The sequence below is a fragment of the Oncorhynchus keta genome, chromosome 4 (genome assembly GCF_023373465.1).
Source record: "Oncorhynchus keta strain PuntledgeMale-10-30-2019 chromosome 4, Oket_V2, whole genome shotgun sequence".
NCBI lineage: Eukaryota > Metazoa > Chordata > Actinopteri > Salmoniformes > Salmonidae > Oncorhynchus > Oncorhynchus keta.
In genome coordinates, this window is record NC_068424.1 from 59626874 (window position 1) to 59648820 (window position 21947).

Here is a 21947-nt window from a genome sequence, read left to right on the forward strand (position 1 = left end):
GAGCACTGATGGAGGGACTCTGCGTTCCTGGTGTAACCCAGGCGGCAGTTGCCATCCTGTACCTGTCCCGCAGGTGTGATGTTCGGATGTATCGATCCTGTGCATGTCTCGTTACACATGGTCTGCCACTGCGAGGACAATCCGCTGTCTCCCTGTAGCGCTGTGTTAGGCGACTCACAGTACGGACATTGCAATGTATAAAGTCCAGGTTATTTCCTTGACATTTCGGCTGGGGGGAGAATATACACGGCCGTAACAGTTACTTAAGAAAATGATCTCTGAAGGTAATGTAATCTGCATTAGATGGTGAGGTATTCCAGACCGGGAGACCAAAAGTTCCTGTACGTTACCATAATCACAACACAAGAAGTCAATCATGAAACGTACACCTCCAGTTTTCTTTTCCAATGAGAGTTATCGGGGAACCCCACTGGCTGAATGGTCAGAGACTAGTTCCTGAGAGAGCCATGATTCCATAAAACAGAATGTTAGTCGAAGGAAATATTAGCGAGCAATATACTCTGAAGCGGTGGAGGTTATGCATACCTCCTGAGTCTGATGAGAAGCCCACTCTTTATTCCTATTCTCCTGCGGCGGTGTTTTGGAGCAGCCCCCGGGATGAATGGAACTGCCTCGGGGTGTTCAAACAAAGGATCCAATTTAGGAAAATCACATTTCTGGTTGAAATGCTGTAGAGTGATTGCCGATCTTATAGCCACCAATTAATTTTGGCTGTTAATAATGCAAGAAACATTCTGAGCAAGTAATGTATGAAATAACACGCACATAAAACATACTGCAAAGTTGACTCTGAGCTAGAAACAGTGACCATGTCTGTCGATGCCATCAGTACAGACACCGTAATGTGTCGGTACTGGTATTTCCTCCTCGATCTGTACTATCAATGGGCTGTTTTCTGTTAGATGTATTTGAATAGAGAACCATGGCTTGCCAAGAAAACTATCAGAAAACCCTCTTAATGGACTATTGAATCCTCCCTCATTGTACTGTAGTCCTCTGCTGCTGCTTTCAGCTACTTTAAACAGCAAATCTGACATTATTGTCACTGGAATTGCCAACTAGGGAGTTTTCTATTCGGAAGTTGGAAAACTTTGTGTGTCATCCTCTCTTGTACTGCTCAGGGTTATTGTGAGTTTGTCTGTGACGTGTATTACGCTGTCTGTGTTTTCACTTGGGTGTGTGTGCAGGTACGAATTTGAAATTGCGATTCACCAGTTCAATTCTCTCTTTTCTCTTTCACAGCCCGGATGACATTGGAAGCTGCTGGTATATCCTACTGTCCGGGTCTGTCTTCATCAAGGAGTCCATGTTCCTGCCAAGAAGCAGGTACGAACAACAGCAAGTTGGGACTGGATTTGATCAAATTGTCGACCATTTTGTAATCACGTTTTTGACCCAAGGGTGTCTTATATCAGAGTAGGACTATATGTGCATTGGACTACAGACACTACAGGTGCAGACAAGTGAATAAAACTATGATTAATGTCACCGACTGAAATGTTAGGCTCACTGACTGACTGAATTATTTGTCCCCCCCCGACTGAATTATTTGTCTCCCTGTCTAAAATGTTAGTCTCAATAAACGCAGTGATGAAAACCAGTCTTGCATATGGGATTCGCTTTCCCGACTGTGGGTGTCTTGAAACAATGCTCCTTTATGTAAAAAATGTCAATACGAAGCACTGTGACTCAAGAACCTTAGAATAATTAGAGCTATCTCGGGGTCAGTAACACTCATAGCTCATATGCATTTCTGGAGCGTCGTTGCCACAGGCCCGCATTCCACTCCACCTGAAAAATGACAATAATCGGACAGCCGCTACCCACGCTCAAAATGTACCTTTCCAAGGTGAAAGTGTGTCTTGCCTCAGCTCGCATTGATGTCCCATCCTGGATGAGTTGCACTACCTGAGCCACTTGTGTGGGTTGTAGACTCAGTCTCATGCTAACACTAGAGTGAAAGCACCGCCAGCATTCAAGTGTCCAAAACATCAGCCAGGAAGCATAGGAACTGAGAAGTGGTCTGTGGTCACCACCTGCAGAACCACTCCTTTATTGGGGGTGTCTTGCTAATTGCCTATAATTTCCACCTGTTGTCTATTCCATTTGCACAACAGCATATGAAATTTATTGTCAATCAGTGTTGCTTCCTAAGTGGACAGTTTGATTTCACAAAAGTGTGATTGACTTGGAGTTACATTGTGTTGTTTAACCTCTAGCGACGAGCAATCCCGTATCCGGGAGCGTAATCATAGCCTCAAGCGCATTACCATAACGCAACTTCCTATTCATGAAAATCGCAAATGAAATTAAATAAATATATTCAAACACAAGCTTAGCCTTTTGTTAACAACACTGTCATCTCAGATTTTCAAAATATGCAATACAGCCAACGCTAGACAAGCATTTGTAAGTTTAGCATGGCATAATGCTATGCTAGGCTGTGCTGGCAGCAGGCAACATTTTCACAAAAATAAGAAAAGCAACCAAATTTAAATTTACCTTTGAAGAACTAAAGATGCTTTCATTCAGGAGACTCCCAGTTAGATAGCAAATGTTCCTTTTTTCCAAAAATAATATTTTTGCAGCTGAAAAACGTCATGTTTGTTCATCCTGCTTGGCTGAGAAATCGACCGAAAATACTTAAACTATAACGGCAAACCTTTTTCAAAATTTGCTCCATAATATCGACAGAAACACGGCAAACGTTGTTTAGGATCTATCCTCAAGGTGTTTTTAACATATGTATTTGATAATATATCCGTGGAGGCAGTTGGTTTTCATAAGAAACGATTGGAAAAATGGCTACCTCAGTATTTTACGCAAGGTTTTCTCCGGGAGACACCATGCGTCCACTCGCCCTATATGGTCGCTTACAGCCATTCTCCAATGGAAATGCCCAAAAAGACGTCACAATGCTGCAGACACCTTGGGGAAAACGTGGAAAACGTAAGCTGACTCCTAGCTCCTTCACAGCCATATAAGGAGTCATTGGCATGAGGCTGTTTCAAAAAATGCGGCACTTCCTGATTGGATTTTTATCTGGATTTTTATCTGGGTTTCGCCTGTAACATCAGTTCTGTAGCACTCACAGACGATATCTTTGCAGTTTTTGAAACGTCAGTGTTTTCTTTCCAAAGCTGTCAATTATATGCATAGCCGAGCATCTTTTCGTGACAAAATATTTTGTTTAAAACGGGAACGTTTTTCATCCAAAAATTAAAATAGCGCCCCCTATATCCAAGAAGTTAAGTGTTCCCTTTTTTTTTGAGCAGTGTATATATATATATATTAAGCCTTACAGCAGACTAAAAACAGTTGCATTCATTTGTGAATTGCGGTTTATTTATTGTTTAGGCTAATTATTCAAATCTCACTTTGTTATTGAATTTTAAAACTAAAATGCTTGATTGCATTTCAACGCATGAATGTCTCATGTGCTCTGTGGTGGCATAAACAAATTAATGGTTAATGATTGATACAGTAGCCTATATATTGAAATATAGGCCTAAGTACGTTACGGTATTAAAACTAAACAGGATGCGCTCTTAGGCCTACAGCTCGATGGTGGTTATACAAGGATACTATACAAAGCCTAGTAATGATAACTACATTACTTATTATTATAATCATAATTGTAGTAACAATAAGATCAAAAAAAGGGAGGGTATAAGAGTGAGAGCTGCGTGCATATTACTCACCACTAGTCAAAATTGTAGCCTGTTGCATCAGAGTTCATGTACAGTGCCTTGCGAAGTATTCGGCCCCCTTGAACTTTGCGACCTTTTGCCACATTTCAGGCTTCAAACATAAAGATATAAAACTGTATTTTTTTGTGAAGAATCAACAACAAGTGGGACACAATCATGAACTGGAACGACATTTATTGAATATTTCAAACTTTTTTAACAAATCAAAAACAAAAATTGGGCGTGTAAAATTATTCAGCCCCTTTACTTTCAGTGCAGCAAACTCTCTCCAGAAGTTCAGTGAGGATCTCTGAATGATCCAATGTTGACCTAAATGACTAATGAGGATAAATACAATCCACCTGTGTGTAATCAAGTCTCCGTATAAATGCACCTGCACTGTGATAGTCTCAGAGGTCCGTTAAAAGCGCAGAGCATCATGAAGAACAAGGAACACACCAGGCAGGTCCGAGATACTGTTGTGAAGAAGTTTAAAGCCGGATTTGGATACAAAAAGATTTCCCAAGCTTTAAACATCCCAAGGAGCACTGTGCAAGCGATAATATTGAAATGGAAGGAGTATCAGACCACTGCAAATCTACCAAGACCTGGCCGTCCCTCTAAACTTTCAGCTCATACAAGGAGGAGACTGATCAGAGATGCAGCCAAGAGGCCCATGATCACTCTGGATGAACTGCAGAGATCTACAGCTGAGGTGGGAGACTGTCCATAGGACAACAATCAGTCATATATTGCACAAATCTGGCCTTTATGGAAGAGTGGCAAGAAGAAAGCCATTTCTTAAAGATATCCATAAAAAGTGTTGTTTAAAGTTTGCCACAAGCCACCTGGGAGACACACCAAACATGTGGAAGAAGGTGCTCTGGTCAGATGAAACCAAAATTGAACTTTTTGGCAACAATGCAAAACGTTATGTTTGGCGTAAAAGCAACACAGCTCATCACCCTGAACACTTCATCCCCACTGTCAAACATGGTGGTGGCAGCATCATGGTTTGGGCCTGCTTTTCTTCAGCAGGGACAGGGAAGATGGTTAAAATTGATGGGAAGATGGATGGAGCCAAATACTGGACCATTCTGGAAGAAAACCTGATGGAGTCTGCAAAAGACCTGAGACTGGGACGGAGATGTGTCTTCCAACAATACAATGATCCAAAACATAAAGCAACATCTACAATGGAATGGTTCAAAAATAAACATATCCAGGTGTTAGAATGGCCAAGTCAAAGTCCAGACCTGAATCTGTGGAAAGAACTGAAAACTGCTATTCACAAATGCTCTCCATCCAACCTCACTGAGCTCGAGCTGTTTTGCAAGGAGGAATGGGAAAAAATTTCAGTCTCTCGATGTGCAAAACTGATAGAGACATACCCCAAGCAACTTACAGCTGTAATCGCAGCAAAAGGTGGCGCTACAAAGTATTAAATAATTTTGCACGCCCAATTTTTCAGTTTTTGATTTGTTAAAGTTTGAAATATCCAATAAATGTCGTTCCACTTCATGATTGTGTCCCACTTGTTGATTCTTCACAAAAAAATACAGTTTTATATCTTTATGTTTGAAGCCTGAAATGTGGCAAAAGGTCGCAAAGTTCAAGGGGCCGAATACTTTCGCAAGGCACTGTATATGGTCTGCAGAGAAGGACTGGTGGAAGAAAGGGTCACCCACTCACTCACACCACCCCACCCCTGGCCTGTACGCTCCCAGGCCTGCAGGAAGTGAGCTGTGCACTGGAATGTTGGCCAGAGTACGCACAGCGTAGCTAGAGACAAGCACACACACACACACACACACACACACACCCTCTCTCACACACTCACTCACTCAAACACCAACAGGAGGGTGCAACTATGAGCGGAGTGAAATGCTGCGATTGATCAGAACTTTTCAGAACTGGATTTACTCGTCTAGGTGGTTGTAGACTGAGGAAGGACTTTGAGAGAGAGGATATACATACCAGATGACAGACCTCTGGCAGGTATGAGTTCATTGAGATTCTTAACTTCCAGGCACTAGGCGTGAGTCTGTGAGACATCTTTTCCCTAGGAGGACCAGCACACAGTAGCACAATGGTAGGTTGTAGCTGAAATTATGACTTTTCTCCAGCAAGGGAGCTGGTGGGTTCAATGATTAGAGTATATGAAAGATGTTAGGGATGCAAGGCATGTTTTTTAAAATTATTATTTTGGTATTGTTAGCGAGGACACTGTGCCTCCAGATCAGCTCAGCAGAGAGATTTGTTGGGTTGAGGTTATACATCCGTTTGGCAACTGAACTAACACTACATTTAACTTTTGTGCTTTTGAATTTGTGGGGAAAGTTATGAAAGGAATAGACACTAGGCATGATTTGATATTTTGAGATGCACTCCACTCGATGTGTACCCAAAATGGATGCACTCCACCCTATTTCAGCGTCATTGAAGCATCAAGTTATATTTCGGGAAGTAAAATGTATGAGTCATTAGTCACAAGTCACTTGTGAATTCTTTGCCTGGATGTCGGCTTCTATTTACAGTTCAGGAAAGCTACCATGTGCCCGAACGGCATGTTTTGTGTTTGTGTTGGATGGGCGAGAAGGCATCAGAAGCTCTGCACTCTTTCGATGCCCTCTAACCATCTTGACTGTCTGTTTAGCCTTTGGTCGGTTGGAGTTGGTTGGAGACCTTAAACTATTAGTTTCCCGGTCATGTTTTCATTGACTTTGATTATAGTGGTCGACAGACTAAGATTTTTCAACGCCAATACTGATTATTGGAGGACAAAAATGCTGATACAGATTAATCGGACAATATTTTTATTTGTAATAATGACAATTACAACAATACTGAATGAACACTTATTTTAACTTAATATAATACATCAAAATCAATTTAGCCTCAAGGGTATCCTAGAGGTTAGTGTTGGACTAGTAACCGAAACTTTGCAAGTTCAAATCCCTGAGCTGACAAGGTACAAATCTGTCGTTCTGCCCCTGAACAGGCAGTTAACCCACTGTTCCTAGGCCTATGGTCATTGAAAATAAGAACCGACTTGCCTAGTTAAATAAAGGTAAAATTAAAAATAAATAAATAATAAAACGTTCAATTTGGTTTAAATAATGCAAAAACAAAGTGTTTGCCAGTGTAAGAGTATAGCTTCCGTCCCTCTCCTCGCTCCTCCCTGGGCTCGAACCAGCAACACAACGACAACAGCCACCCCCGAAGCAGCGTTACCCATGGAGAGCAAGGGGAACAACCACTCCAAGTCTCAGAGCGAGTGACGTGTGAAACGCTATTAGTGTGCACCCTGCTACCAAGCTAGCCATTTCACATCGGTTACCTCGGCCTAATCTTGGGAGTTGATAGGCTTGAAGTCATAAACAGCTGCTGGCATACGCACGAAAGTGCTGTTTGAATGAATGCTTATGAGCTTGCTGGTGCCTACCATCGCTCAGTCAGACTGCTCTATCAACTCATGGACTTAGTTATAACATAACACACAGAAATACGAGCCGTAGGTCATTAATATGGTCGAATCCGGAAACTATCATCTCGAAAACAAGACGTTTATTCTTTAAGTGAAATACGGAACCGTTACGTATTTTATCTAACGGGTGGCATCCATAAGTCTAAATATTCCTGTCACATTGCACAACCTTCAATGTTATGTCATAATTACATAAAATTCTGGCAAATTAGGCAGCCCAAACTGTTGCATATACACTGACTGCGTACAATGAACGCATGAGAAGTGACACAATTTCACCTGGTTAATATGGCCTGCTAACCTAGATTTCTTTTAGCTAAATATGCAGGTCTAAAAAATATTTACTTCTGTGTATTGATTTTCAGAAAGGCATAGATGTTTATGGTTAGGTGCACATTGGAGCAACGATGTGCACCGCATCGATTATATACAACGCAGGACAAGCTAGATAACTACACATGGTTGATGATATTACTAGTTTAACTAGTGATTATGATTGATTGATTGTTTTTTATAAGATAAGTTTAATGCTAGCTAGAAACTTACCTTCGCTTACTGCATTCGCGTAACAGGCAGTCTCCTCGTGGAGTGCAATGTAATCAGGTGGTTAGAGCGTTGGACTAGTTAACTGTAAGGTTGCAAGATGGAATCCCCCGAGCTGACAAGTTAAAAATCTGTTGTTCTGCCCCTGAGCGAGGCAGTTAACCCACCGTTCCTAGGCAGTCATTGAAAATAATAATGTGTTCTTAACACTGCCCCGTCACCAAGAAGTTTTCACGTCCGGATGAAATGCATGCCCAAATTCATCTGCCTGCTACTCATCCCCAGAAGATAAGATATGCATATTATTAGTAAATTTGGATAGAGAACACTGACGTTTCTAAAACTGTTTGAATCATGTTTTTGAGTATAACGGAACTTATTTAGCAGGCGAAACCCAGAGGACAAACCATTCCGATTTTTTTGAGGCCACTCTCTTTTCAATGGGTTTTCATTGGGAATCCAGATATCTAAGGGACCTTCTTGCAGTTCCTATCGTTTCCACTGGATGTCAACAGTCTTTAGAAATTGGTTGAGGTTTTTCCTCTGTGTAATGAAGTAGTATGTCCATCTTGAACGAGGGTCACTTGAAGTGTACTGTTAAAACAATACCTAAAATAGTGTGGCAAACCTCTTCAAGGTTAGGAGCGTTTGTCACAAACTAAGTGGTAAATTGTCACCAAATCACCCAAGAATGAGAGTTCTTTCGAACAGGACAGTACCTGTGTGTTTGTTTCTCCGTCCTGGTCCACCCAGGCCGTAGGCGAGGTCAAGGATAGCAGGGTTCGGTACACGAATCGGGTTCTCGGTAGGTCCAGGTCCAAACGCCAACAGGTAAGTCCAAAACAATCCAGCTCATACACGGTAAATCCAGCCAATCTCTATAGTCTCTTTCTCTATTGTTCATAGCTCCTTCCAGCACTCTCTCTTCCTCTTCCTGGTTTTTCTTGACCCTTTATCTGTGAGTCGGCTCCACCTTCTGAGGGTTCCCCTTGCTTCTGGGACTTGTAGTTTTGGCGGTCGGCCATTTTGTGATCTGTAGTTCTGACAGGGGTGGCCATTTTAGTGATCGGGCAGAGCCCGTTTATTAGTTCTGCTCTCACATATCTGCCACTTATCACTCGACCCCCTTCTTTGCCACAGTAGTTTGAAATGTTTTTGCAAAGTTTACAGGTAACTTTTGAGATATTTTGTAGATATTTGAGATATTTTGTAGTCACTGTGTTTTGTGTCGTGCCTGCAGGGTTGAAATATGCTTTCTTCTCTCTTTGTTTACGGAGGTGCTATCCTCAGATAATAGCATTGTTTGCTTTCGCCAAAAATCCTTTTTGAAATCTGACATGTGGGCTGGATTCACAACTGTAGCTTTAATTTGCTATCTTGCATGTGTGTTTTAAGGAAAGTTCGATTTTTATAGTAATTTATTTGAATTTAGCGCTCTGCATTATCCCTGGCTTTTTGCCAGGTGGGATGCTAACTGACTTGCCTCATCAACAACAGTAACCCTTGAAGCATCGTTACCTATCGCTCCACAAAAGCCATGTCCGTAAATAGCAAAGAACACAACTACTTCGAGGTCTCAGACAGATTTTGAAACACTTTTAGCACACACCGCTAACTAGCTAGTTATTTCATAGGGTTCACAATTGGAAGAAAAAACTTGAGTGGCAACTGCAGCATTTATATAAACAAAAACGACATGACATTATAAAATCCATGTACACTGTGTGGTTAAAATGGGCAAAAAACATTTCTTTCCACAGGCTCGTGGGGTGAGACAGGGATGCAGTTTGAGCCCCACTCTCTTCAACATGTATATCATCGAATTGGCACTACAACAGTCTGCAGCACCCGGCTTCACCCTACGAGAATCTGAAGTCAAATGTCTACCGTTTGCTGATGATCTGGTGCTTCTGTCCCCAACTGAGGGCAGCCTACAGCAGCACCTAGATCATCTGCACGGATTCTGTCAGACCTGGGCCCTAATTGTAAATCTGTCAGACAAAAATGATGGTGTTCAAAAAAAGGTCCAGTTGCTAGGACCACAAATACACATTCCACCTAGACACCTAGTTGCCCTAGAGCACATAACTATACCTACCTTGGCCTAAACATCAGCGCCACAGGTAACGTCTACAAAGCTGTGAAGGATCTGAGAGACTCCTTCTACGCCATCAAAAGGAACATGAAATTCGACATACCAATTAGTATCTGGTTAAAAATACTTAAATCGGTTATAGAACCCATTGCCCTTTATGGTTATGAGGTCTGGGGGCCGCTCACCAACCAAGAATTCACTAAATGGGACAAACACCAAATTGAGACTCTGCAAAGATATCCTCAGTGTCCCTAGTAAAACACCAAATAATTATTGTTGAAAAGAGCCGTTAAATTCTACAACCACCTAAAAGGAAGCGATTCCCAAACCTTCCATAACAAAGCCATCACCTACAGAGAGATGAACCTGGAGAAGAGTCCTCTGTTCACAAACAGAGCCCCAGGACAGCAACACAATTAGACTCAACCAAATAACAAGAAAATAAAAATATAATTAATTGACACATTGGAAAAAATTAACAAAAAAAACTGAGCAAACTAGAAAGCTATTTGGCCTTAAACAGAGTACACAGAATGCCTGCCACTGTCTGACCCAAAATGAAAGAAAACTGAGTGAGAATAGCCTTGTCATTGAGAGACCGACATAGGTAGACCTGACGCTCAAGAGAAGACAATGTGCACAATGCCCACAATGAGGTGGAAAGTGAGCTGTACTTCCTAACCCCCTGCCAAATGTATGACTATATTAGAGACGCATATTTCCCTCAGATTACGCAGACACATTAACTCCCATATCTACTGGGTGAAATACCACAGTGTACCATCACAGCAGCAAAAATGGTGACCTGTTGCCACAAGAAAAGGGCAATCAGGGAAGAACAACACCATTGTAAATACAACCCATATTTGTTTATTTTTCCCTTTTTGTTCTTTAACCTTTTGCACATTGCTACAACACTATATACACACTGCTCAAAAAAATAAAGGGAACACTTAAACAACACAATGTAACTCCATGTCAATCACACTTCTGTGAAATCAAACTGTCCATTTAGGAAGCAACACTGATTGTCAATAAATTTCACATGCTGTTGTGCAAATGGAATAGACAACAGGTGGAAATTATAGGCAATTAGCAAGACACCCCCAATAAAGGAGTGGTTCTGCAGGTGGTGACCACAGACCACTTCTCAGTTCCTATGCTTCCTGGCTGATGTTTTGGACACTTGAATGCTGGCGGTGCTTTCACTCTAGTGTTAGCATGAGACTGAGTCTACAACCCACACAAGTGGCTCAGGTAGTGCAGCTCATCCAGGATGGCACAGACTCCATGATGGTGGTATGAGGGCCCGACATCCACAGGTGGGGGTTGTGCTTACAGCCCAACACTGTGCAGGACGTTTGGCATTTGCCAGAGAACACCAAGATTGGTAAATTCGCCACTGGCGCCCTGTGCTCTTCACAGATGAAAGCAGGTTCACACATGTGACAGACGTGACAGTCTGGAGACGCCGTGGAGAACGTTCTGCTGCTTGCAACATCCTCCAGCATGACCGGTTTGGCGGTTGATCAGTCATGGTATGGGGTGGCATTTCTTTGGGGGGCCGCACAGCCCTCCATGTGCTCGCCAGAGGTAGCCTGACTGCCATTAGGTACCGAGATGAGATCCTCAGACCCCTTGTGAGACCATATGCTGGTGCTGTTGGTCCTGGGTTCCTCCTAATGCAAGACATTGCCAGACCTCTTGTGGCTGGAGTGTGTCAGCAGTTCCTGCAAGAGGAAGGCATTGATGCTATGGACTGGCCCGCCCGTTCCCCAGACCTGAATCCAATTGAGCACATCTGGGACATCATGTCTCGCTCCATCCACCAACGCCACGCTGCACCACAGACTGTCCAGGAGTTGGCGGATGCTTTAGTCCAGGTCTGGGAGGAGATCCCTCAGGAGACCATCCGCCACCTCACCAGGAGCATGCCCAAGTGTTGTAGGGAGGTCATACAGGCACGTGGAGGCCATACACACCACTGAGCCTCATTTTGACTTGTTTTAAGGACATTACATCAAAGTTGGATCAGCCTGTAGTGTGGTTTTCCACTTTAATTTTGAAATCCATGGGTTGATACATTTGATTTCCATTGATACTTTTTGTGTGATTTTGTTGTCAGCACATTAAACTATGTAAAGAAAAAAGTATTTAATAAGAATATTTCATTCATTCAGATCTAGGATGTGTTACTTTAGTGTTCCCTTTATTTTTTTGAGCAGTGTGTGTGTGTGTGTGTGTGTATATATATATATAATATGACATTTGAAATTACGTTATTTGTTTTGAACTTTTGAGTAATGTTTACTGTTAATTTAGTCCTTTATCACTTTTGTTTATTATCTATTTCACTTGCTTTTGCAATGGAATCATGTTTCCCTGGGATAGCAGTTTAAGGCCTTCCCCAAACTGTTGCCTCAAAGTTGGATGCACAGAATCGTTTAGAATGTCTTTGTATGTTGTAGAGTTAAGATGTCCCTTCACTGGAACTAAGGGACTTAGAATCCATGAATAACAGCTCCAGATCATTATTCCTCCTCCACCAAACTTTACAGTTGGCTCTATGCATTAGGGTAGGTTGTGTTCTCCTGGCATCTGCCAAACCCACATTTTTTCGTTCGGACTGCCAGATGGTGAAGCGTGATTCAACATTCCAGAGAACGCATTTATGTTGCTCCAGAGTTAAATGGTGGAACGCTTTACACCACTCCAGCCAATGCTTGGCATTGCGCATGGTGATCTTAGGCTTGTGTGCGGCTGCTTGGCCATTGAAACCCTTTTTTGAAGCTCCCGAATAACAGTTCTTGTGCTGACATTGCTTTCAGAGGCCGTTTGGATCTTGGTCGTGAGTGTTGCAACCAAGGACAGACGATTGGGGTCCCATTCTGTGAGCTTGTGTGGCCTACCACTTCACAGCTGTTACGTTGTTGCTCCTAGATGTTTCTTTTTCACAATAACAGCACTTACAGTTGACCGCTGCAGCTCTAGCTTGGCAGATATTTGACAAACTTGTTGGAAAGGTGGCATCCTATGATGGGGCCACGTTGAAAGTCACTGTGCTCTTCAGTACGGGCCATTCTACTGCCAATGTTTGTCTATAGAGATTGCATGGCTGTGTGCTCAATTGTATACACCTGTCAGCAACAGGTGTGGCTGAAATGGACGAATCCACTAATTTGACGATGTTCACATACTTTTCTATATGTATGTACACTGGGGGAATTTACACAACATAAACAAAAAATGATATGTACTGATATGTGACTCCGGGGGTCACATCAACACACATTTTGGTGTTGATTTCATAAATACGGTACAAGGGAACCCTTGTCTCAGTTTGGGACTCTTGCAGTCTTCATTCTTCATCCAGGAATTTTCCACCCAAAGTGTATTTTTACTTATCCAACTTCAAATCGAATTATATTTGTCACATGTACCGAAAACAACAGGTGTAGGTAGACCTTACTGTGAAATGCTTACTTATAAGCTGTTCAAGGAGGAATGTTTGTCTATCGTTTGAACAGGAATAACAGAAATTCCAGATTGAATCCCACCGATGCCAAGCAAAATGTATTAAAAGTAGTTTTCCCTAAAATACTCTTTTCTCTGTCATTTGTTCTCTCACCAGTTTTGGGAAGCGTTCTGCAGGGAGCCTGAGACGTGGATGTGAGTGCATCGTTCTGGAACCTTCAGAGATGATTGTGGTGAGTCCCGCCAGCGTTGCCAACTTTACCACAGTGACGTCACATCAGGCAACACAGCACACTGCTTCATACACTAATGTACTGGGACGACGGGGGTTTAAAATGGTGACGTAGGGCTTATGGGGACGTGACTTGTTTTATGTGGACTTTTACACCATCTAATTTAGATGATGTGCCCACAATCTAAGTTTTTTATATTTAATTTTTGTTGCGGCGTAATATCAACTACAAGTAATGCTAGTGCTCCTGTTGACATGGCTTCAGCTATAGTATGTGCAGCGGTTTTCTTGTTCACTGCTCACTCACATACTTATGTGATGAATATATATGTGTCGCAGTAATTTCCAGTTATTTTTCACTCTCCAGTCGAAGGCTACAGTCTGTGATGCAACGTTTGACCCACTTGACACAGACCTTTTATAAAAATTGACGTTGAAAACCAATCAATCCAGCTTTACCAGGACATAAAAGTAGAGGCACAATGCAATCTGCGGTCGAACAGTAGGCCTTGGAAGTGTGCTAGATCTTTAAAGAAAGCCCACTGTTATTTTCTCTCTGACGTGTGCAGGCACACACCACACATAATCCTGCGCACACACATAATCGAGCACACACACAGACTACAATTTGACACCAATTTAATCACACACACATCTCTTATTGCTCGGTTTGAATGGAGCAGTCATACTTAACTTCTTGCGTCGAGCCATCCCGGATCCGGGATCGTGAATACAGCCTCAAGCTCATTACCATAACGCAACGTTAACTATTCATGAAAATCGCAAATGAAATGAAATAAATATGCTTGCTCTCAAGCTTAGCCTTTTGTTAACAACACTGTCATCTCAGATTTTCAAAAATATGCTTCTCAACCATAGCAAAACAAGCATTTGTGTAACAGCATTTAGCGTTAGCATAGCATTTAGCGTTAGCATTCAGCAGGCAACATTTTCACAAAAACCAGAAAACCATTCAAATAAAATAATTTACCTTTGAAGAACTTCTGATGTTTTCAATGAGGAGACTCTGTTAGATAGCAAATGTTCATTTTTTCCTGAAAGATTATTTGTGCAGGAGAAATCGGTCCGTTTTCTGCGTCATGTTTGGCTACCAAAAAAAAACCAAATTCATTCATCCAAACGCCAAACTTTCTTCCACATTAACTCCATAATATCGACTGAAACATGGTAAACGTTGTTTAGAATCAATTCTCAAGGTGTTTTTCACATATCTCTTCATGATATATCATTCCTGGTAGTCTCCTCTCTGTCTCAATCACATGGATGAATGCGAGCAGCGTGGAGATTACGCAACAATTTCAACAAAGGACACCGGGCGGACACCTGGTAAATGTAGTCTCTTATGGCCAATCTTCCAATGATATGCCTACAAATACGTCACAATTCTGCAGAGAACTTGGAGAAACGATAGAAAGGGCAGGCTAATTCGTGACGCTTTCACAGCCATATAAGTAGACAATGAAAAACAGAGCGTCAAATCCTGCTCATTTCCTGTTTGAAGTTTCATCTTGGTTTCGCCTGTAGCATCAGTTCTGGGGCACTCACAGATAATATCTTTGCAGTTTTGGAAACGTCAGTGTTTTCTTTCTAAAGCTGCCAATTATGCATAGTCGAGCATCTTTTCGTGACAAAATATTGCGCTTAAAACGGGCACGTTTTTTTATCCAATAATGACATAGCGCCCCCATAGGTTGAAGAGGTTAACCTATGTGTTAACCACCATCTCCCATACAGCATGGTTGCAACTAAGATATGTTCTTAGTAATCAGTGTCCTATGGATTTCTATAATAATATTCATATAGGTGGTGCCTTTTTGTTAAATGTGTCTCCAACAGCTAAGCTCCAGCTCTACTAATAGCCTTCTCTCTGTCCTGCTGTTGATCATTACCCCTTCCTGGCATGGTCCTCGGCTATTATGGGCGCAACAAGCTCCCTAGAATTACTGGGAGAATGGCTTTGGAGTGCTATGATCCGAGGCACCAGCGGCTCTCACACGCAAACCGAACCAATACTCGTACGCACGCACACACTCAAACCAAATCAATACACACATACACAAACTGATACACATCACATGCACTTACTCTTGTTATTTCTCCTCTCTCATACACAACTGTCATCCACCACAGCTCCCCTGCCGTTGCCATAGCAGCAGTTGGTATGGCAGAGGGAGGCAGAGAGATTTGATGTGTAATCCCAAAGGCTAAGTGCTATGAAATGTGAAACCGCAGTAAAGAAGCTGGCAATGGAGGACAGTGTGCCAACTGTAAAGGCCTTAAATGTGTTATTCTAACACCAGGCATATGTCACCAGGCTACTGCACACTACTGTTAAGTATCAAGTTGTAAAATGCTTTTCGTGATCAGAGAAAATATGTTTTGCTGCAGTATTTTGTACATGTCTTTCTGTCTTCCAATAGCCCATGCCTCATGAAAGTAGCTTTCTTTCTCCTCAAGCACAAGTTGTATTCATCATTTACCAGGCCAGTTTTGCCAATATCCCTTATGTGCCATTTCACGGGGCTGTGACTCTGGAAGGTGCTAGACAGCCAGAGCAGAGCCAGGGAGACAGTGTGATCGGGAGGGTAGCAGCTGACTGACGCCGAGTGTGGGGGGGCCAGGTCAGGGACACACACACACACACTGACTGACTGGCTGACACGGGCGGACGGACTGACACGGACTGGCTGACACGGACGGACGGACTGGCTGACACGGACGGACGGGCTGGCTGACACGGACGGACGGGCTGGCTGACACGGACGGACGGGCTGGCTGACACGGACGGACGGGCTGGCTGACACGGACGGACGGGCTGGCTGACACGGACGGACGGGCTGGCTGACACGGACGGACGGGCTGGCTGACACGGACGGACGGGCTGGCTGACACGGACGGACGGGCTGGCTGACACGGACGGACGGGCTGGCTGACACGGACGGACGGGCTGGCTGACACGGACGGACGGGCTGGCTGACACGGACGGACGGGCTGGCTGACACGGACGGACGGGCTGGCTGACACGGACGGACGGGCTGGCTGACACGGACGGACGGGCTGGCTGACACGGACGGACGGGCTGGCTGACACGGACGGACGGGCTGGCTGACACGGACGGACGGGCTGGCTGACACGGACGGACGGGCTGGCTGACACGGACGGACGGGCTGGCTGACACGGACGGACGGGCTGGCTGGCTGACACGGACGGACGGGCTGGCTGGCTGACACGGACGGACGGGCTGGCTGGCTGACACGGACGGACGGGCTGGCTGGCTGGGACGGACGGGCTGGCTGGCTGGCTGGCACGGACGGACGGCTGGCTGGCTGGCACGGACGGACGGACGGGCTGGCTGGCTGGCACGGACGGACGGGCTGGCTGGCTGGCACGGACGGACGGGCTGGCTGGCTGGCACGGACGGACGGGCTGGCTGGCTGGCACGGACGGACGGGCTGGCTGGCTGGCTGACTCGGCTGGCTGGCTGACACGGACTCGGCTGGCTGGCTGGCTGGCTGGCTGACACGGACTCGGCTGGCTGGCTGACACGGACTCGGCTGGCTGGCTGGCTGGCTGACACGGACTCGGCTGGCTGGCTGACACGGACTCGGCTGGCTGGCTGGCTGGCTGACACGGACTCGGCTGGCTGGCTGGCTGGCTGACACGGACTCGGCTGGCTGACACGGACTCGGCTGGCTGGCTGGATGACACTTGCTGACGCTGGCTGGCTGACGCTGGCTGGCTAACGCTGGCTAACGCTGACTGGCTGGCTGACACTGGCTGGCTGGCTGGCTGACACTGGCTGGCTGGCTTACACGAGCTGGCTGGTGCTGGCTGGCTGGCTGGCTGGCTGACACTGACTGGCTGGCTGGCTGACACTGACTGGCTGGCTGACACTGACTGACTGGCTGGCTGACACTGACTGACTGGCTGGCTGACACTGACTGACTGGCTGGCTGACACTGGCTGGCTGACTGGCTTACACGAGCTGGCTTGTGCTGGCTGGCTGACGCTGGCTGGCTGACTGGCTGACACTGACTGGCTGGCTGGCTGACACTGACTGGCTGGCTGGCTGACACTGACTGACTGGCTGGCTGACGCTGGCTGACACTGACTGACTGGCTGGCTGACACTGACTGACTGGCTGGCTGACACTCACTGACTGGCTGGCTGACACTCACTGACTGGCTGGCTGACACTCACTGACTGGCTGGCTGACACTCACTGACTGGCTGGCTGACACTCACTGACTGGCTGGCTGACACTCACTGACTGGCTGGCTGACACTCACTGACTGGCTGGCTGACACTCACTGACTGGCTGGCTGACACTCACTGACTGGCTGGCTGACACTCACTGACTGGCTGGCTGACACTCACTGACTGGCTGGCTGACACTCACTGACTGGCTGACGCTGGCTGGCTGACACTGACTGACTGGCTGGCTGGCTGACACTGACTGACTGGCTGGCTGGCTGACACTGACTGACTGGCTGGCTGGCTGACACTGACTGACTGGCTGGCTGGCTGACACTGACTGACTGGCTGGCTGGCTGACACTGACTGGCTGCCTGGCTGACACTGACTGACTGGCTGGCTGGCTGACACTGACTGACTGGCTGCCTGGCTGACACTGACTGACTGGCTGCCTGGCTGACACTGACTGACTGGCTGCCTGGCTGACACTGACTGACTGGCTGCCTGGCTGACACTGACTGACTGGCTGCCTGGCTGACACTGACTGACTGGCTGCCTGGCTGACACTGACTGGCTGCCTGGCTGACACTGACTGGCTGCCTGGCTGACACTGACTGGCTGCCTGGCTGACACTGACTGGCTGCCTGGCTGGCGCTGGCTGCCTGGCTGGCGCTGGCTGACGCTGGCTGGCTGACGCTGGCTGGCTGACGCTGGCTGGCTGACGCTGGCTGGCTGACGCTGGCTGGCTGACGCTGGCTGGCTGGCTGACGCTGGCTGGCTGGCTGACACGGGCTGACTGGCTGGCTGACTGGCTGACACAAGCTGGCTGATGCTGGCTGACATGGGCTGACTGGCTGGCTGACTGGCTGACACAAGCTGGCTGATGCTGGCTGACACAAGCTGGCTGATGCTGGCTGACACGCACTGGCTGGCTGACACGCACTGGCTGGCTGACACGCACTGGCTGGCTGACACGCACTGGCTGGCTGACACGCACTGGCTGGCTGACACGCACTGGCCGGCTGACACGCACTGGCTGGCTGGCTGACACTGGCTGACTGGCTGACACTGACTGACTGGCTAGCTGACACTGACTGGCTGGCTGACACTGACTGACTGGCTGACTGGATGACACTTGCTGACGCTGGCTGGCTGACACTGACTGGCTGCCTGGCTGACACTGACTGGCTGCCTGGCTGACGCTGACTGGCTGCCTGGCTGACGCTGACTGGCTGCCTGGCTGACGCTGACTGGCTGCCTGGCTGACGCTGACTGGCTGCCTGGCTGCCTGGCTGCCTGGCTGACGCTGGCTGAATGACGCTAGCTGGCTGGCTGAATGACGCTAGCTGGCTGGCTGAATGACGCTAGCTGGCTGGCTGAATGACGCTAGCTGGCTGGCTGAATGACGCTGGCTGGCTGGCTGAATGACGCTGGCTGGCTGGCTGAATGACGCTGGCTGGCTGGCTGAATGACGCTGGCTGGCTGGCTGAATGACGCTGGCTGGCTGGCTGAATGACGCTGGCTGGCTGGCTGAATGACGCTGGCTGGCTGGCTGAATGACGCTGGCTGGCTGGCTGAATGACGCTGGCTGGCTGGCTGAATGACGCTGGCTGGCTGGCTGAATGACGCTGGCTGGCTGGCTGAATGGCTGGCTGGCTGGCTGAATGACGCTGGCTGGCTGGCTGAATGACTGACGCTGACTGACGCTGGCTGGCTGGCTGACACGGGCTGGCTGGCTGGCTGACACGGGCTGACTGGCTGGCTGACACGGGCTGACTGGCTGGCTGACACGGGCTGACTGGCTGGCTGACTGGCTGACTGGCTGGCTGACTGGCTGACTGGCTGGCTGACTGGCTGACTGGCTGGCTGACTGGCTGACTGGCTGGCTGACTGGCTGACACGCACTGGCTGGCTGGCACGCACTGGCTGGCTGGCACGCACTGGCTGGCTGGCACGCACTGGCTGGCTGACACGCACTGGCTGGCTGACACGCACTGGCTGGCTGACACGCACTGGCTGGCTGACACGCACTGGCTGGCTGACACGCACTGGCTGGCTGACACGCACTGGCTGGCTGACACGCACTGGCTGGCTGACACGCACTGGCTGGCTGACACGCACTGGCTGGCTGCCACGCACTGGCTGGCTGACACGCACTGGCTGGCTGACACGCACTGGCTGGCTGACACGCACTGGCTGGCTGACACGCACTGGCTGGCTGGCTGACTGGCTGGCTGGCTGGCTTACACTGGCTGGCTGACACTGACTGACTGGCTGGCTGACACTGACTGACTGGCTGGCTGACCCTGACTGACTGGCTGACACTGGCTGGCTGACTGGCTGACACTGCCTGACTTGCTGGCTGACACTGACTGACTGGCTGGCTGACACTGACTGACTGGATGACACTTGCTGACGCTGGCTGGCTGCCTGGCTGACACTGGCTGGCTGGCTGACTGGCTGGCTGACGCTGACTGGCTGGCTGGCTGACGCTGGCTGGCTGGCTGCCTGGCTGACACCGACTGGCTGCCTGGCTGACACTCACTGACTGGCTGGCTGACACTCACTGACTGGCTGGCTGACACTCACTGGCTGGCTGACACTCACTGGCTGGCTGACACTGACTTGACTGGCTGACACTGGCTGGCTGACACTGACTGGCTGGCTGACTGGCTGACACTGGCTGGCTGGCTGACACTGACGCTCGCTGGCTGGCTGACACTGACGCTCGCTGGCTGGCTGACACTGACGCTCGCTGGCTGGCTGACACTGACGCTCGCTGGCTGGCTGACACTGACTGGCTGGCTGGCTGACACTGACTGGCTCGCTGGCTGGCTGACACTGACTGGCTGGCTGGCTGACACTGACTGGCTGCCTGGCTGACACTGACTGGCTGCCTGGCTGACACTGACTGGCTGCCTGGCTGACACTGACTGGCTGCCTGGCTGACACTGACTGGCTGCCTGGCTGACACTGACTGGCTGCCTGGCTGACACTGACTGGCTGCCTGGCTGACACTGACTGGCTGCCTGGCTGACACTGACTGGCTGCCTGGCTGACACTGACTGGCTGCCTGGCTGACGCTGACTGGCTGCCTGGCTGACGCCGACTGGCTGCCTGGCTGACGCCGACTGGCTGCCTGGCTGACGCCGACTGGCTGCCTGGCTGACGCCGACTGGCTGACGCCGACTGGCTGCCTGGCTGACGCCGACTGGCTGCCTGGCTGACGCCGACTGGCTGCCTGGCTGACGCCGACTGGCTGCCTGGCTGACGCCGGTTGGCTGAGACTGACGCCGGTTGGCTGAGACTGACGCCGGTTGGCTGAGACTGACGCCGGTTGGCTGAGACTGACGCCGGTTGGCTGAGACTGACGCCGGTTGGCTGAGACTGACGCCGGTTGGCTGAGACTGACGCCGGTTGGCTGAGACTGACGCCGGTTGGCTGAGACTGACGCCGGTTGGCTGAGACTGACGCCGGTTGGCTGAGACTGACGCCGGTTGGCTGAGACATACTGGCTGAGTGACTGGCACTGACTGGCTGACTGCCACTGAATGAGATTGACTCAATCTGAATCACATCAGGGCAAGGTATCTCTCTCCGTTTATTTTCTCTCTCCCCCTCCATCCCTCTTGATCTATTCCTCTGTTTGTCTTCTTTCGTTCACACCCTTCCCGTGCTCATTCTTTCTGTACCTCTCTCCCGCTCTCACACATATCCTTCTCTCTTTTTCCCCCTTCTGGAGTTGTGAAAGCTCCCGTTGATGTCGGAGAGGAGTGTTGAGGCGCAGCCCACAGACGTTGCTATTTTTACGCAGTGAGAGGGGAGGGAGGGGGCAAGGAAAAGAAGAGCCAGTCACTCCTTTCTTTCCTCCTATCCTGTTTCCCCAGGTGGACTATATGGAGGAAAATGAGGAGTACTTCCAGAGGCAAGCATCACATCGTCAGTCCCGCCGCAGGTTCCGCAAGATCAACCAGAAAGGCGAGCGGCAGACCATCATCGACACGGTGGACCCATACCCCACCGGCAAGCCACCCATAGTCAGGGGATATCACACGGTGAGTCACGTTTAGCTACCCGGCTCTTCCTCTGTCTTAGTTAGCAACAAGGGTGCTGTGTGTTGCTGGACACGCATGTGGCGCGAAGATGGAGCGTCCAGTTTGTGTAGTTTGAGTTTCTGTGTTGGCTAAACTTA

General features: G+C 48.0%; 1 protein-coding gene across 14 annotated transcripts in view; it reads left to right on the forward strand.

Annotated features, from left to right (window-relative positions):
• LOC118375339 (rap guanine nucleotide exchange factor 2-like) overlaps nucleotides 1-21947 on the forward strand; it is a 156835-nt gene that overhangs the window by 54368 nt on the left and 80520 nt on the right. For 13 of the 14 annotated variants that reach the window (XM_052511655.1, XM_052511594.1, XM_052511609.1 and 10 more), the window contains exons 4-6: nucleotides 1264-1347; nucleotides 13467-13542; nucleotides 21643-21810. In XM_052511655.1, the coding sequence (XP_052367615.1) occupies nucleotides 1264-1347; nucleotides 13467-13542; nucleotides 21643-21810 (328 nt within the window). Of the gene's footprint in view, nucleotides 1-1263; nucleotides 1348-5550; nucleotides 5709-13466; nucleotides 13543-21642; nucleotides 21811-21947 lie in introns of those variants that run through there. The other variant, XM_052511650.1, reaches the window with a different exon arrangement.